At 31.2% G+C, this 19,612-nt stretch overlaps 2 protein-coding genes across 3 annotated transcripts in view; both read right to left on the minus strand.

The window, feature by feature from the left end:
- The window catches only part of LOC125068384, a 145,722-nt gene extending 145,144 nt beyond the window's left edge, over window positions 1-578 (minus strand). For both annotated transcript variants that reach the window (XM_047677483.1, XM_047677482.1), the window contains exon 1: window positions 317-578. The gene's annotated coding sequence lies outside the window, so the exon portion shown is untranslated. The remainder of the gene's footprint in view (window positions 1-316) is intronic.
- A 10,156-nt stretch (window positions 579-10,734) lies between these two features.
- On the minus strand, window positions 10,735-18,601 carry LOC125068067 (alpha-amylase 1-like). The gene is made up of 9 exons (XM_047677058.1): window positions 18,401-18,601; window positions 15,548-15,699; window positions 14,825-15,005; window positions 14,107-14,222; window positions 12,459-12,695; window positions 12,087-12,357; window positions 11,686-11,886; window positions 11,034-11,195; window positions 10,735-10,860 (listed from the first exon to the last, which is right to left on the minus strand). Exons 1-9 carry the CDS (start codon window positions 18,599-18,601, stop codon window positions 10,849-10,851), a joined length of 1,533 nt encoding a protein of 510 aa, XP_047533014.1. The 3' UTR covers window positions 10,735-10,848.
- Window positions 18,602-19,612: the final 1,011 nt, after the last annotated feature.

Raw genomic sequence — 19,612 nt, forward strand, 5'->3', positions numbered from 1 at the left:
ACTTTTTCTCAATGTTTATAAACGAAACATTAAATATTACATTTTACTGGCACCGTCTCCCAAATTGATCGATTATAAGTGTTTAAAATTTTTAATAAGTTTTTTGGAATAGTTCCGATGTGCATATGCAAACCACTTTATGCATCCAATATAATATGATTATTTGAATCCAAACATTTTATTCAGACGACATATTAATTTAAACGAAAGTGTTCATAAAGTACTTTCAAAAACAATTCAAAGGTGTAAACAAAAAATATATAAACTACAGGCAATTATTATAAATATAATATAGTCATTAAAACAATAATCTTACCTCCCTGATGAATAAGTTTCAGTACGCCCGCCTAGAAATCTCTACCATATACTTCAAAACTTAAAGACACAGCGTTAAAACGCACTCACACTATGATCCATGTACATGTAGAAACCTTCACTCGTTAATAAAAAACATACTATACAGGCAATTTATCGAATAAGTGTTTTATTGTGTCGAGAAGGCGCGTTCAAACATCGATATTAAAAATTTACGGAGAAATACCGAGGGTCGGGACAGACGCGGGCGTTCCTGACGCGAGCTTGCTTCGGACTGGGGGCGATGCGATGGGCGGACTTGTACCATAGATTAAACAACTGAACTTAACTGTATCAAACATTAGTCGTACAGGTGACAGTTTAGTAGTAATTTAAATCTTCACTTCATTTTCATAATTATCATAATTTTACTAATAAATGAATCAATGCGATTAATTTTTCATTTTATTAAAAATAGTGCAAAAATACAGTATCTTTATAATTATTTATGGTAATAAAAACAATAATAAGGATCCAAAGTGGACCACTGAAAAAGACACAGATCTTAACTAAGGATGCGGAGTCAAGACCGAACAAACAGCATTGGGTTTTTATGTGCTTGTAATTCATTTTGTCCTCAACGATGAAGGAAAACAATTTGTCCGCAAAGTCCGCAAATGTCATATAAGATAACATTCTTTTTCAACGAAAACCCCTTGGGAAATTTCCGAGTTGAGTTTAAATGTTATTCATAAACATTATAATGATATTTTAAATAAATGATTGTAATTACAATTAAAATTTGAACATATTATTCACATCAACATAAATCTCCATTCACCTTTGTAACAGTGTAACAATAAAACCATGTACAAGTTCCTCGTATAACTGAAGCCTAAAGATAGCTTACGTGAATATTACGTGTATTCACTGCTCCATGTCGACAGACAGCATCAGATGTAGGTTGACATTCTTGCTGAAAATCTCATAAAAATATCCGTCTATTTCAATCCTACTAACATTTACCGTCGTTAAATAATTCAATTTTATTTTAAGGAAAACTTTCTTTTTCGATACGGGGTATGATTAAGCTATATTATTTTTTATATAATAAATTTTAATTTAATGTTAAAAAAAGAAATATTATAATTTGTTTGTATTGTAAAATTATCAAGAGCTCAGGTGGCCCAGAGGTGAGGTCTCGTGTTCGGTGGTGAAGTAAAACATCGTGAGGAATGTTGTGAAACCTTCATGTGTCTCATTTCACGATGACATGTGAATCCACCAGCCCGCATTGGAGCAGCATGGTGGATTATGACCTTCTCCACAAATTAAGAGGTCTTAGCCCAGCAGAAAATTTAGAGGCTGTACATGTAGTATTGTTAAATAATATATTTAAACACAGTAAGAACAATGAATATTATTTTATTCAAGAGGGATTTATTTTAATTATTCGTTTCGAAGTGTTTTTTCAACAATACAAGATACCGTCTCAACATATGAGTATTAAAATTTCCATTTGTTTCATAGGAATAATTCAAATTTACGATTAATAACCGCTATATTTTTATTAAAAAAATGTTTAAATGTCGAGACAATTATATAAAACACATTGTCTAAATAATTCGTCGAAATCAATAACCTTAATTATTACTTATTTCAGAGAAAAGCCACTCGTATCCGGGTCAAGGATAGTGGTTGAAAGTTTTGATATTTTTCCCATATATTATGTACAAATATAATCAATAATGACTATGTATACAGTCTAACATGTCATAAACGATACAATATACCTCGAAGGCGAACATTTTACGATCATTATCACTTTCGTCTATAGAACAACAACTGTTGCGTTCAATTTTATATTATTTAAGGAAAAAAACTCTTAGTATAACTCTTTCGAATACACTCGGATATCTATTAAATATATCATGAACACTTCAAATTTAGAACTAATTGATGTCAATTTTTAGTTGTTCAAATAATCATCTACTCTAAATATTCATTTTGAATAGATATAGGAAGTCTATTTGAAATCGTTTGGTTTCAAATAGTAGGCTTCCTATTATTATTAAAAAATAGGGTTTTATTGCCAATTCCTCTCGATAGAATCTATCTTTCAAACCGGTAATTCAACGATTCAATATAATATTGAAATAGTATCAAATATATGTAAAAAGTCAATTTGAATTCAAATATTCAACATATGTCCGTATATAGTTATTATTTTAATCACACATTTACATGACAAGCAATCCAGCTAGTTAGACGCTATAAATTTAATTTCTTACATTGTCCAGGTACTGGCAATAACAATTATATAATCTTAATTGTTTACAATACATTGGCTCACTCACGTTTCTTTACATACAACAATAGTTATAATATAATTGGATACATTCTAATAACATGACTTACGTAATAGTAAACAACCATCATTTACTACTACTGGATAAAGGACTCCTTTATAAAGGCCTAACCACGCTGTGTTATCCGTTTCGTGGTCGCCACTTGGAACATTTTCTGCCCCAACCGCCGTCAGTTCTGAGAGTTTGAGCCCTGCCCACTGCCACTACAGTTTGGCTATTCTTTATTATAATTAGTGCTACACATCATCTGTACAATTATTTAATAGTGCACACGTATGATATTAATAATTCTAGATATAATATTATTATAATACTTAACTTTGATCATGTTATTATTTTTAAAAACGTTGTATTTGCATGTAGGTTTTTCCGTAATTGCGTTAACTGCAAAATTAACAGAGAATTGTGGATTATTGTCTACTATGAGTGAGACCATAGATATATTCCGTTATTTTATTTATATGAAAACTTACTAATATTCGATATTCAAAGTCTCATATTTTTGAATACTACCAAATAATTCGTTGTAAAATTAGAAACATGTTTATGTTTTCCATAACGGATTTTTTATTTGAGCGGGAGAAAACTTTAACAGACAAGCAAACAGTCATGAAATAGATCTTATAAGCATTTCGTTGGGTTCACGAAACCCTAAAAGAATCCAATCAAGAAATATGTCAATGAGAAAATTAAGAAAAAAACACTACCGCAATTTTTTTTATCTGTGAACAATATTTATAATCTGTGCACTTGACAAGCCATCATTCGCCAAGTCGATGACTCGTAACTAGTATTTTTATTCAATACCACTCAGATGAATTATTTAAAACTCAAGGTCGCATCTATATTTGCATTGATCGCTTTGCGTTACATATTTTCGGAATGAAAATATGAACTGAACTCTCTACAAAACTTGTTTGTAAACGAAAGGATGTTTTATACGTCATATTGTTTGTAATAATGTCCAATTTACCGTTGAGCGGTTAACGTGTTTATTTCAGCAAATCCATTGCTGATTTTAAAACGATGCTAATGGGCTACGGTAAAATAATATAATGTACATAGTTTATACGTAGTTTATACGTGTGGGATGTTGAATGATATATATTGATAATATGTTTATCTGTATATTTTTGTAAGTTTTACACGAACATTGCACTTTTTTTTTTTTTTTATTTAAAATAGAGAGACAGACAATTTTGTAACCTACTGTAAGTGGTCACAGCAGCTCGTAGACATTGACAGATTAAAAAATATAAATCATAACGTATATCGTCAATGCGCCAGAATTTTTTTGAAATTAAGACGTTATGACCATTGTGCCTGTAGTTACTTGAACAGCCTCATTTAATGTTACTATTGCAAACATTGATGATTTCGTTTTCATTCTCCTTATCTTATAAAGAAAGTACAGACCAATCATAGTTTAGTTAGTCTTTACACGAATATCGATGGTAAACGTTTTCAAAATCTACATACTTTGTCTTACAAATTGAACATTTTACGACTACGTAAAATACAAAGCTCATTGAATTGAGAAACACTCTTAGCTCATTTCCTTTGTACAAAAAGAACATTTAATGGCTTTACATGAATATTTAAACGTTAATGGTAAAAAAAGACCGATTCTTTCTAAAACGATGAACAAAACATCAGTTAACTTGAGGATTAACTAATATGACTAAATACTGAACTCTCATTGGTCGCCTATTGCGTCATCAGCTACTATCGACCAATGACCAATCAGATTAAAGTTAAATTAGTTTATCCGGCTTTAATCGTCGTTTCAGAACTTGGATACCAGTATTATAATAGTCGTTGAGTGAGTAACAGTTGTCAGGCTGGCGTCAATAGAGTAAATAACTCCGCCTCATTCTGCGTTTGATGTGGTTATTAATTGAAATACTTTGTGCCTTGTTACATTAATTTTAATATCACATAGCAATAAGCTCGCTGTTCGCTCTTAATATTTCTATAATTTCTGTTGATAATGACAGTTAACGAAATTTTAAGTAAATCAAAATATTATTTCTTGAAGTTTCTTTACATAACTCTGCTGCGATGTGATTAAAATAATTGAAAACTCGTAATCTTATTTATTGCAACTAAAACTAAATAAGTATATATATTTTTTTTATTTTGACACATAGCTATTTTTTTTAATCACATTCTTAATTTAATATTGTAAATGTTTATGCAGTTTATAATGATGTCATATGAATTAGAATACGTTCCGTCTATTAATTGCCAATTAATAAACGTCAATTAGTATTTACATGTTAAATTGGCGTAAACAGAATTCTACATTATTAACTAAACTGCCGGTTTAGTTAATAATGTAGAATTGGTCGTAGTACCTGGATGCGATTGGAAAGGAATTAAGACGCCCTTAACTGAAAGACACGATATTTTATATTGAGTTACGAATGAACGAAAACCCTACCCAGGAAAGTCAAATTATTTTAGAATTCATTATGACTGAACTGTGAAACGCCATTAGGGCGCCATTGCAATTGTACCCGTGACTCCTGCATATATGTTATCAAGTGATTAAAAACATTACAACGATTCAGACCTACGCAAATCTTATATGGATATATCAAGCAAATAAAATCGCCTTATAAAACTTCATTAGTTTCAAAAGATAGGTCTCCTTTTAAATTGGTAGTCATTTAAATGTTTAAAAATGTTATTATACGCTTGCTCACTAGTTGTTGATTTAGTAAATTGACTGAAACTCTATTTAAGACTAATTACAATAGATATAATACATTTATTTAATGTTTCTAACGTTTTAATTTTAATTATTTATTAAACGTTTGATTTTCTTAATATAAATATAGTTCTTGCTCTCCTATATTTTACTATTGCTTATTAGCAGGGAGTGTTTTTTAGATACGAGTACATTGAAAATAATATTATCGAGTAATATAATATTACTCTGTGGACTCAACCCAAGGAGTTGTGAGTGAACTGTGCTGAGATGGAGTTTTTGCAGAATCTGCTGTTTTATAAAGGATTTGTTGTATAGTTCCGAGTTTGCACTATCATGTTTATTTATTTTATCTTTTATACTAAATTCTAAATTTAAAACACATGGCAACTCATAAACTCATTCAGCTCGTATTTCTTAATTAATAATTTATTCAATTTCAACAACGGTAAATAAAATCTAACTTACGAAGGGTAACGGCTCATATACAGTCAGCTATATATTGACGCTATACTTAGCTATACATGCCCATATACCGACAAGGGCAACCTATTTTTTATCACTTATAGAATTTATAAATATTTGAAATGATAACCGCACATTTTTAATTAGCGTACTTGGTTAAGCAAAAGGTCTCCCCCTTCCTGCATTTATGTTCAATTTAAATGATCACACCTGCAATAAATCAGCGCAAGTCCAACGATTCTACATGCCTTTTAAGACACAGCAGTGTCTGCTAAATAGGCTACCACTAGAAACCCGAGATTCAATGCGGGATATATCTTATGTGTAATACTAGTCACTAGATCAACAATGTTCGATAAAATAAATATATTTAATTTAAGAATTTCGTCAAACGTGATTTCTAAGAATACTTCAAGTTATCACTATAGGACTTATTTCTTATAACTAATCACTTTGCCCAAAATACGATGATTACTATTTCTTACCGTTAATCTGCTTACACACAGTCGTACAAACAGTAATAATTATATATTGTTGTTTAAAAATGTATTAAAGTCCGATTTCCCTGAAACAAATATTGTCGATTGCGCTGTTTTAAATGGATTGTTAAGCTAAACAAGAACAATTGTACCGTTCAGTGTCAGCTTGAATGCTACTAATACCACTTTCATTCGATTCGACACGTTCACCAAACACGGACGCATGTTTACTTTTGTAGTTTTACATACACACCTGTTAATTAAAATTTATATTTTATTAATAAATGTTAAAATAGGATAATCCCATCTGACGTAGTCCTTGATTTAGACTTCTTTTTTCGTTGATAATTCCAATAACCAATACGACCGTCCGAAGGATTTCCTGTCCTTTTTAACTCACATTTTACATGCGGAGATGTTGAATCTAGAAAAATGATACCTCTGCTAACCTACTCCTAAACGTAAAAATATATCGTTAGAGTTCCATAGTTTTATATAACTATATCTCAAATCACTAGAGGTTGGCATGGGCATTTCGAATTGAGGGTACCATGTGTAAGTAATTCCGCGACGTACCTTAAAAACGCAGAAGAAATCACTGGTTTATAGTGATCTTCATATTCCTGGCAAAGTAATTTGCTTTAGCCAATCCTGAAGTCAATTAATTTGACACAATACCTAATTTTCACCAGTACCAGTACGCCATACTGTTCATCAAGAAACATAAATTAAAGAACAAAGCGTTTATAAATTAGCATGTACCTTTGATAGTTGACGTTATCGGTAAACCGTGATCACTATCAAGCAACCTTTAGGTAGAAGTAATAATAGCCCGGAAACGGAAAGGGAAGTACAAAGTTTAAGAGATCAATAACAGTATTGCTCCACGTAATACTATCAGATGTTCTTAATATAAATTAAAAAATAGTATAGAAAAGGCTGAGAGTGTGCAGTGTCTCGACATTGTGTTGATTGTTTGTCTAAATTCGCCTCGTCGGTCTAATTGCCTCGCTTATAAGTTCTATATAAATTCATATTGGGCCACCTCTGCTTAAGAACCACCCATTTTCATATATTCTACCGAAAAGGAGTAATATTTGGTATTGTTTCATTTCGGTTTAAAGGGCGAGTGAACCAGTGTAACTTCAGGTACAAGGGACGTAACATCTCCAAATCAGTTCCAAAGGTTGGTGGCGCATTGACGATGTATGGATTGGTTAAAATTTCTTAAAGCCAATATCTATAGACAGTAGGTAACTACTTACCCCCAATTGGTCCATTTGCCCGTCCACCAGACTTAGCTATAAAAAAAAAAATCTCAGTCCCATATAATAGGAAGTTCATTTTTCAAGATAGTGAGGAAAAGAATCTCGTACATTCATATTCATATTATGCGATTATATGTGCAATTTAGAAATATTTGTTAATTATCGTTGTGCTTATTTGTAACAAGAAATAATGTAACATCCAAAAAGTCGATGTGTTTTATCATAATGAACTGCTATTTCTTTTTTCGTTAAATTTAATTGGAACAGATTTTACAGTTAATGGATACAAGTTAACGTATATTTTTCTTATGAAGTAAGTTGATAGTGTGTCGAAATTGCATACAGAATAATTTGAACATAATTGAAACTCAGTTTTCTAAAGTTTAATGTAAAAGTTGAAAATAAAGAACCGTGTCACATAACGAACCCAATTTTAGTTGACGTTCCTGCTATTAATTTGACAACTAACGAGTGTATTCTAGTTTCAAAAATATCTAAAATCTATTCGGAAATTTTATTTTTAAAATCTGCTTTAAGCCTTTCTCGTGAATTTTTAACATTGGAAAGGGCAATTGGCCTATTTTTTGTTTAGACTTCAGTTAAATAACGTTGAACAAATTTAGAAGTTTTATTTTAGTAAGAGAAAAATTATCCGTTAAAAATATGATATAATACGCGGAATTCCTCCACTAAATATTGGAAAATTAGTTTAAAAAATGTGTAATAAAACACATTCTATTCAAAAACCATATCATTTGAAGCGTGAAGATGAGAGAAAGACATAACTGTGTACATACACCCTAATACAAACCTGTGCAATTAAATTATTGGTTTGTGATTACTGAAATAAATGCCAAGACTCTTGGGATACACATGTCACCATATGTTTTCTACACTATAACTTATCTTACAAAGCCGCATGCAGTCTTGTCGTTCGTTCGATATACTAATACTATAGATTGATACGTACAAAAATCATTGTTAAGATTTAATTTTAGCAGAAACAAAACTGAAAAATTATTTATCTGGTCAGGACCTATACATTCTGCTTCAGACCATCATGATAGACACAATTTTAGTTGAATCGTTTAGGAATGTAGCAAGATAGTAGCACAACTTCTTTGTTTGGCGAAGGACGAGTCATATGACAAAATGAAGGTCAATCTTTAAAAGTGCCAGCAGAAGAAGCAGAAGACACAGAGAGTGAAGCAGTCTTTTTTATTCTTCCTCACCATGGATGCAATTCAATAAAAAAATATTTACTGGTAATTTAAACGTGTTTTTGCAAACTTGCTGACACCGAAAATGTGCGCGTATGGATGTATCTCTTAGCGCTTCAATATTTGACAAGTTATACGTGCGTAAAGGAATCTTAAAATACAACAATATTTACAATTATTACTTGTTTCTCGTAATTATGTGTATAGAAAATCATAATTCACCGTTATTAATAATAATGTACTCTACTCGAACTGGCGACTGCGACGTCTAGCTTATTTAATACACGGTTATATTCTAATAAACGAAAAAACATCAGAATATATTTATAGCAGTTCGTCGCAGTAAGCAATGATTAATACAATCAATGTCACACCAAGCGACACGTGTCTTTATTTCCTTTACATATTTCAAATATTTTACAATATATCTGATAGTACGAATCCAAATAGCAAATATGATTCTGTTTATAGATAACGTGTATTGTTATTTATTTTTAGGATTAATAATGTCAGAGTGACAAATTGAATTTTTTTATTTTATGTTTGCGAATAATTGACCTTTACTACAACCCGATGTTAAGTGAAAATCACCGCCCGACATTTACAGAACTGGGGATCTGCAATTGCGTTTTTTTCTTTCTTTCGCTCTTGATTTGTCCTCTATCACCTCTTTAATAGACACATATTATATTTTAAAGGAAACGCATGCATCCAGGGGTTAAATTTCATTTTAGGAACAAAAAACAACCGTAGTATCATGTCTTCCTCATTGTTGAGTGGATATAGAAAAATAACGTTCTATTTGAATCGCCCTCTCTCATAGAAGGTTAATTGGAAGGGCCTATCTGAATTCCATGCAAACATGAAGGCATTTTTTTATCTCACTGAAAAAATAATTTACACCTTTTCTCTTAGCAGGCGAGAACTGGCTGGCACTGAAGACACCACAATAAACTCTCCTTAAACTACCAATCAACGGATAGGACATCGCAGGATTTCACAGTAAGAGATCATATTCATCTATGTCCGGTAAAAGCACCTGCGTTAATTACTCTACATGCTGACTTTTAGCTAAATTTAGCTTTATGTAACAGGATCTGTACTAAGGGTCAAAGTAACCTTTTCCTTGTTAATTATCCCGAGTTTTTGAAGCTAGTGTGAGCTCTCAAATGATCCCGGAATTAGATTTCATTCGATACTATAATACTCTTGTATTAGATGTTGTTAGAAGAATTATCTAGATGAGCAAGTACTGTAGCCACAAGAAAAAAAGTCTTGTACGTCTAAAAATAAAATTACCATAAAAAACAATATGGCGACGTGACATCACAAGACAGTCGTCCTAACTTTTGTTCCTTCTCTGTGGATATTGGGTAAAATATTACATTTTGGTATAACATTTAAATGATAGTTGTAAAATCAAATTTGTATCTATCTAAAAGTGACAGTATCCACTAATATACTCAAAAAGATTGCAATTCGATCAAAAATACAATATTGACCAAACGCATTAGTTTTAAGAAAAAATCAAATTATTATTGAAAACAATGTTTAGTTTGTTGAAAATTCATATTAAACAATAAGCACATTTTTTTTTCATCTAGTTCAAAGTCGTGTAATGAAGTAAATAAAGTTGTATACATATTTTTCTCTTTAAAGATTCATCATTGTTTCGACGTTTAGAAATTAAAGATAAATGAAAGTTAAATCGTGGTCTATTATTTTGATAAAATTCAAGAATAACAGAACAGTATCAGGTTTCGTTCTTAGCTAATAAACGAACAATCTTTCGAGACTAAAACTTAATTGGAATAATCAATTCGACGTTTGTTATTAAGTAATTGTATAACTTGGAATAACTTAAATTGGAAACCAGATATCTAAGCTTTTAATTTTATTTGTATTGTGTTTGAATTAAAAGACAAGTTTAGGAAGATTTATTTATTGTTTTATTTACAAATCATCTTATGGCTATTTGCTTTGGACAGTTCAGATATTTTTAGTTCTCTTCTTTCTTCTGATTATATTTTTGCCAAATGCTTAGAGGCGTGACTGAAAAAAAAATCATTCATTAGCCATCGGCGTACAAGCTTATTTTCAGAATAATATTTATTAAATGGCATATAATTAATCTGTTATTCTAATTATGAATGTCTGAAATTATATTAAATGTTGTAACCAATATGAAAACTAGAACGAATAAAAAATTAAGCACATCAACTGACCTGAGTTCCTCTGTGGATGGCGAGAACCATATCATAGTCATTGGAACCGATGGAGATATGCGCACGGCCGTCGTTACCAACGGTGATTGTTTTGCCAGTACAGGCATTGTTTCTCTTTTCACCAGAAATTATATCACAATACCTACCAGCTGGAAGGCAAGTCTGAAAATTAAAAACAGAGATATCTATAATTACGCCACTAAACTCCAGCTAAAGTCTTTAGATACTAAGTCACAATGCAAATGAAAGAAATTGTTAGTTTTTAGATTGCTCATATGGTGGTAGGATCCAACGTAAATCTATGAAACTATCGTTCTTAGTAGTTATTTTTTCGTAATCAATACAAATATTTTGTATTTACTGGACAAAAGTGTTGCAGCTAGAGATATGTAGAAAAAATGTATCTGATAATAGCAACTTTATATGCAAAAGCATTGATTTAAAATGGCTCAATATTTTTAAAAAAAGAGGTAGCACAGAAGTTTAACGTCCCATTAAAAGACATGACTCTAATTGTCATAATAGTGTTCAGTACAGACAAGTATGACAAGTAACAAAATCTCATAAACTTCAGTGTCACTAGCCAAATTTGTTACCATTTGTCTATTTGTATAACCTTGATATTTAGCAATGATCATAAAATATATCAAACCTGCAAGGTTTGGCTTAAATTCCAGTTGTCGTTGTTGAAAGCAATAAAAGCTTGACCACCGCGGCAGAAGGCGATCTGATTGCTGCCGTTGTCCCACCAGTCATTCACACCAGTATTACCAGCAACGTTACGGAATCCAACCATGCCGGCAATTTGGCGCCAGCGATGCTCACAAATCCATCCATTACCGCAGCTATTATCCTATTCAAACATAAAGTATGATACAATAATTAATTAATATGATTAAAATAATAAGTGTGTGTCAAACGGGTTATGACAAAAGTCCGCAATTTACGCATAAAATAATAGCATAATTTTTTTGCGATAAATTGTTATTATTAATTTAGTGTTCATAGTGTATTGTCATATACCTTAATTGTTACACATATTTCAATACTTACGGAGTTAATAGATGGTGAGACAATGTTGCCGTTACGGTCCATCGGTGGTCCAGCTTCAGTGTCGTGGAAACCGTAGCTGCTCATCAATTGTGGCTGACCATAAGGATGGGCCAACATGAACGCGATAGCTCCCTTATACTGCTTGGGTCTTTTGTAGGTCAAGATGTTACCACCAGCACCGTGGCCTCTTTGGTTGTCGTGGTTATCGATGAAGGCCAAAGAATCACCCGAGGCCAGAAGACCCCATTGTGGGCCCCAGTTGGATAACCATCTGTTGTTGTGTAAAATTATGCAATTATAATAATTATATATTCTTAAGAGCATTTTTTTTCTAATTTTCTCGAGAAACATAAAAATTTATTAACGACTAACCTCAACTGGTTTTGACGGGAGAATGCACGGCTAAGTTCCAATCCAAATCTGAACTCAGTTACTGCAGCAAGTGGAGTGTATTCATTTCGGCTTATGGCCTCACCTCCCAAATCGATTACTTCTTGGAAGATATACGGACGAGCGCCAGATGGGAAGCCATGGGCCGTATTCAGATTATGTAGGCGACTGTAGATGACGCTAAGATCTCTGGGCCACATGTGCTTAGCAGCGTCGATTCTGTTAGAATTGGTAATATTCGATTATATATACTGATAGCAGAATAAATTTTCGGCTAGTTCTTCTCTAGCTTGATTATTGGATTTTTTTAGTTATTTATAATCTATCGATAATTGCAAACATCTATTAAGATTTTTAATTTAATCGATGATGCTATTAGAAATTATAGATAGGATAACAAGATATGTTTTTATTATTCTTGAAAAAATTAAAGAGATAAAAAACACGTAAAATTATAAATAGCTATCTAGAAGATATCTTTCAAGAGAAAATTAATTCTTCTAAAATTAATATTTCTAACCTTGCATTTACTTTTAAAAAAAAAGTAGCTCAACTTAACAGTAAAATTTACATGCACAAATAAATATTTTTAAAGACACTTCAAAGTCTTGAATGTATGTGAAAACTTACAAGTTTACTGGTTTAACAATCAGGTCATGACCCAAAAACGTCGTAGAACCTATACCATCTTGTCAATGTACAATGACATACTCACGTTTAGTAAACATAAAATAAGAACTACATCGATGAAGAATCAAAATAATTGTGACAAAAATATGTTTACCTCATTAAGTTTTGAACGGTCAACTGTTGAAATTATACAACAATTCGCAAAAAAAAAACTCAAAATTTATTAGAACAAATGTCATTTGGGGTATAATATGAATTTATTGAATTATTTAATATTTGAAAGTTACGTATACAGTTGCAAAAAACTATTCATATTATTTTTATTTTTTTACATTATTCTTTTCCTAGTCAAGATTTAAAAATTTAAGATGTTAATGGTGATATAAAAATGTTATTGAATTATATATTAAATGATAATTTTTGTTATTTTGACATATCTAAGCTAAATAAAAGAATCGCTTATTTGAGATTTTTATAATATTTAACAATATAGAGACTTATAAACACCTTTGGAATAGAAATGCAAAAAGTTTCATTAAAAGTATAACACCTCGCCTTATTTCCTACAATGATGACAATGGCTGGTTCGTTTTTGGACAGAGGCGATTCAACGGGCAAATGCTGCTAGCATTCGTACCACCATTCCACGCGGTCAAGATTTATACAATAACTATTTTTAATTAACATTTGTATACATTTAAGGACTTAGTGTTCGTAATTCTTAAAGAAATATAAAATTCTGAACGTGTAGATAAAATAACATATTTATGGTATGTTACATCATCATTATAATGAATTAAATTTGACTAATTCAACATAGACTCAACTCGTTAATGTACCACAGTTGGGTCAAAACCTTTTCTTCTCCTAAAGGGATTTATAGCTTATTCCTACACTATTCTAGGAGATTGGAGTGTATTAGCTCCAATCTTTTTATTTCATCAATATATAAACAAAACCGGGTCACATTAACTCAATCTATAAAAATGTAATGCCTTACCTGAATCCAGCAACGCCCAAACTGATGAGATGATTCATGAAATTGACAATCCGTTGACGAACATATTCTGATCCTTGATTCAAATCTTTAAGACCTGATAATTCACAGTTACGTACCTAAGAAGGAAAGACTTATATAAGAAAACTCATATAATATTTACAATCATGGCAGGAATTCTAAATTAAACTGTATCACGACTTCAAGGATCTAAAATGTGAATAAAATAAAATACCTCATCGAATAAACTATAATAAAATGATGTTAGAAGATAAACTACTGAATCGAATACAGATTATAAAGTTACATATGTTAAAAACAATTCATCGGTTTAATAAATAAAAACTTCTCGAGGCGACCTGTGTATCTACTTCCTCTTGATGTTATCCTTTAGAAAACTCTTGTACAAAAGATCTAAGAAGGTCGAAGTGCTTCCGCCCTTACGAACTCCATTAAAATGAATGATGAAAATATGGCTTAGAATATGCATACTTATATTTTCTTAATAAGGCCACTTTACTTTATAACATTGGTTATAAATAATTCAGGTATCTAACTTTTTTTTAATTCCATATATAATCCCAATACATTTTTAGTCACTACTAAACGTACTATTGGTACCAATATTTCTATACTGTATATTCTAGTCAAGTCATACACGTCCTAGTATATTATCTAAACAATAAATTCGAATAAATCTTCTTATCAATAAAATACTAACTCTGTCAGCACAACAGTTATAGTCGTTGCCAGAGATGACACAGTGAGGCCAGTTGAAATCGTTTCTTCCGTAAGGTACACCGGGGTAATGCCAGTTACCGAAATTTGCGGTACTACCTCCTGTGCCAACGTTTTCGTTCCATGTTCCAGTCATGTGATTGATGATGGCGTCCACGTAAATCCTGAGAGAAAATATCTTATATGTATATATCTTATATATCTGTGTAAGATTAGTAAACTTAGAAACCGTTTGATAGATAACAATGAAATTTGACCCATATATGCAGTTTATCATAGATAATTTTTCTGTGAAATTTGTTTCCGATCACTATGGATAATGTTTATACAGAGGCCTCAAAATGCACATAAGTACAAACAAACTTATTATAATTAATGCGAAACCTCTCATTCATTGATTAATATCATTCTAGACGTAGATGAGGCTTTGGCAATATAACGTAAGCATAATGTGATCCACAATGTATCTCGCTAAATAAAATGATTCATATACAACTGTGGTAAATGGCCTTTCTTAAAAAAAAATTATGTTTAATGTTTCGTTAATCACTCTTTTCTCTCTTTCTGTCCTAATAAATTTAAGATTTGAAAGACGAAGACAAAACCTTGTTCTAAACAATATTGGGAGTGTAAACGCAGTAACATGGTTACTTAATATTCATAGGTTATTAATATCTCATCAAACATGTCATGTCGTTTCGCATACCTCACACCAGCATTGTTGCAACGCCGCACCATATTAGCAAATTGGTTTTCGTTACCAGAACGAGTGATCAGTCGGTAGGATATGGGCTGGTAACGTTCCCACCACGGGCGATTCTTCGACCAGATCACCAAGTTCTCATTAGGAGGGGAGATCTAAAACAAAAAAAAAAAAAACAAAAATGAAACTAAAATAAAAATGTTGTTCATTAAAATTAAATGCCTTAGCTTTTTAAGTTATTACGTTTTTAAACGAATGAATACTTTGACAAATACACATACTCCTAGTTTTATCGCGTTTTACTTAAATTAAAGTTCATAGTCACGTTTCAATAAAGGTAATGTACGTAGTTTAATCTTGCCATTTTATTTTTATCTGGAACGATCCTTTTTCAGTTAATTAAATTTCCGAACATTTATTTAGTAAATTGACTCCCGTGGAATGACCACTAGAAACGTCTTTCGTACCGTTCGGTAATCAACTCTGAGATTGCCGCTAATACTATCCTTATTTGTAGGGAAAAGTAACAAGTATTCAATTAAGACCATTAAGTAAAATTTTTATATACTTTTTTCAATTTGTTCTCATTTTTAGGTTAAATATATATTAAGTATAATGTCAATTATGATTTCATGCGTTTGTTATTTATATATATTGTTTGCAATAAATTCTAAATTTAAAAAAAAATCTTTACATTCCATAAATTATTAAAATAAATAGACTAAAAAGTTATCGATTTTTTTATGTCATATCTAGGTTGACTGGGCCACCTGGTGGTGAGTTGTCACCACTCATAAAAAGTATTTAAAGCAAGAAATAATAATCATTCCTCTTAAATTCCTCCACCGACCTTGAGAAGTAAAAGCTATATGTCTCAAGAAGAATTAAATTATTTGATTGCATTGTTGACTTCTATTCTGTGTAATAATATAATTATACAGAATAAGAACTGTATAATTTCCATCATCGACATCGGTATCACTAGTATCAGCTTGCACTTTGACATACTAATTTCCACAGAGAATAAATGGAATTATTAAATACTAAATAATATGTTCAAGCCGTAATATACTAATCCAAGTTCATGAAGTTGATATTTTCTTCACGGTATATTCATTATAAACGTCTAAATCAATCTTGAACAAAAAAACGTATTACGCCAACTTCTTTTGATCCCTGAGGGATTGAATTTCGAAAACCTCTTTTTCAAAGTATACCTAAATGCTAAAAGAAACCTACTTTCCAAATTACAACTTAGTTTATTTTAAATATTCACGTACGTTTTTACAAGTTTCTTATTTTTTTTTTTTTTGTAAAACGTCATAACCTAAAATAACTGTAAATATACCTACAACGCGACAATTATGAGTATTCAATTAATATTAAACACTATACGATATATTAATTAAATTTGCTTGCAAGATGTAATCTTACCGTGAAAGTTTCTTGTAATGGAATACATCTTAAACAAGATTTAGTAATAGGCTCAGCGTCATAAACAATGCAGGTTTATGCGGAACATTTGTTTACGCAAACATAGCACAAGCAAGATTGCTTTGAACATATTATGTCATTCTATCCTAAGTTAAATGATGAAGAGGATAACGAGATAGCTTTTGTGTCAACAATTTAAGCCACAACGATACATTAAAGGTAAACTAGATCAACACAACCTACTTTAGATATAAAATTAATCACTTTAAGATGGTAGATAGAACAGGTACATCTGAACTCTTAACGTTGCATGGTAGGGCTTTGTGCAAGCACGTCTGGGTTGTTACCACCCACTCATTATATTTTCTACCATCAAGCCGCATAGTAGTAGTAGCCGCATAGTATCGTTATGCCCGGTTTGAAGGACGTATAAGCAAGTGTAATTACAGACACAAGGGACATATCAACTTAGTTCTCAAGGTTGGGCGAGCATTCGCCATTAAATGGTTAAAATTTCATACCGCGACAATGTCTATAGTGACTTAAACTTCAGGTGACACATTTGCCTACCAATTTTATAAAAAAAAAAACGAAGACTACTCAAACCTACTTGATCAGGTTTTCGTGTGATTTAATTGTGTTTATAATTCATCTCGTACTCAAGGAAGAAAGAATATCGCTAAGAAACTTGCATGCTGAATGAAAATATACCTCAACTTGCATTGGAACTTGCGGTAGAACATTCACAGAGCGTACTTTGTCACTTTAAAAAATAATATAATATATTCAAAGTCCATTAAGAAAGCACCAATAATTGTTAGACTATTTGTTATCTAATAAATTGTCAATCTCCAATGTTTCGGATGATATGTTTTGAATAGGCTACGCCTTTCGTTGACTCAAACTGCGTGAAAAAAATCCTGTTGAGATAAAAACAAGAGGGATTGCTTTAAGATCTCTGAAACGCTTTGAAAACTAGATGTTTGTAAAGCTGAGTTCAAACTGGTAAATATATTGTAGCAATACTGTTTTTTTGTTACGTTGGCATATTCGATTAGGTTTTTATATATTGTATTATGTTAACTGAAACAAATTCATTGATTTCAATATATTTGCTTGTTTGCTGTTACGTTCTCAACAAATTACATAACATAAAACTTTAGTGAATTATAGCACAATACATACAATAAAGTACAATTTCCTCATTTATCACATTAAATAATTTATTTTTCTTTATATAAAAAAATTAAAGATTTATTCGGATTTTTTCCGAATTTCAATTTAGCTTAAAGCTAGTGCTACAACGGAAAAAGACGAGAGCTAAAGGCTCAAGATCGAAACTGCCGTAATATCCACGCTTAAATTATACTTATAGACTTATAAAAAACTGTCACATTTTCAAATATTCAAATTGTATTTTACCTGAATACCACCAAATCCGCGCGGTCCAAGGAACCTTTCACACTCAGCCGCAATGTCGTCCCACTTCCACTCGAAGAGATGGACCATAGTGGACCGCCCAGCAGCATAGTGGGGGTTTTTGTATGCCACTGCCATGGCGGCAGCTGACAGTAAAAGGATGAAACGCATCATCCTGATTTCTGTAAACAATTTAAAGTACATCCATTATTTTCTAATACATTTTAAAGTACAAAACGGGATGAACTTGATGAAATATCGAAAATAACTCGCTTTTCTGTATATTATTATTAGTTGTGTTCGATACTCTCCGAACGAATTGACCAATCGTGAACAGTCTGTTACAATATATATCTAACGGGGCGAGATTACTTTGATTGTTGATTTGGATAATTAATGAAAAGTTGGCAATAATGTTTGATGGCTGATTTACTTTTCAGAGCGGGTCACCCCGAATGGAGTTGTGTCATGGCAACGCGAGTCGCTATGTTTTGACAAGCTACTCGAATGCGATGGTTGCTTACAAACACATTTGCTCTTAATCGAGATGAATTATTGTAATCCTTTGATATTATTATGATTCTTCCAAATGTCGGATCAATCACCGAATCCAACTGTTCGGCATCCTGCTCTTCCGACATATCTATTTTTGAAAAACAATGTTTCGTAGTTATGCTAAAATACCTATTCTAGTTTGGGCTAAAGTAAATAATAAATTCTAATTATGAATCACGATGATTAATTAATAAATGAATGTTATAAGTTTATATTAACTCAATGGTTGGGGATATGGTTAATTTATTCATTTATTTAAAAGTCATACTAAACAAACTTACACAGAAATGTGATATTAAAACAAATAAAATTACTTAAATAATTATTATTTTTTTTAATTAAACAAACTTAAATGTGTTATCAGCGTTCTATAATAATTTAAAAATATATAAACTTTTTTATATATTTGTTATCAAGCGTCGTGATGTTTATTGCTAGTAATTTATATATACGAAAAGATTTCTGTTCGTTTTAATTGTTACGATTATATATAAATGTATTTGTTGTGAAAAATAAACACGAAATCAGTTTCGCTAGTTTAATATTATAAAAATTCAGTCATAAATATTTAATCCTTAAATAATACTCTTATGATAAATTTCCGAAATTATATTCTAAAGGAATCCCAACAAAGGATAATTTGTTTTGAAATAATAGAAG

This window comes from Vanessa atalanta, chromosome 13, assembly GCF_905147765.1.
Source record: "Vanessa atalanta chromosome 13, ilVanAtal1.2, whole genome shotgun sequence".
Classification (NCBI taxonomy): domain Eukaryota; kingdom Metazoa; phylum Arthropoda; class Insecta; order Lepidoptera; family Nymphalidae; genus Vanessa; species Vanessa atalanta.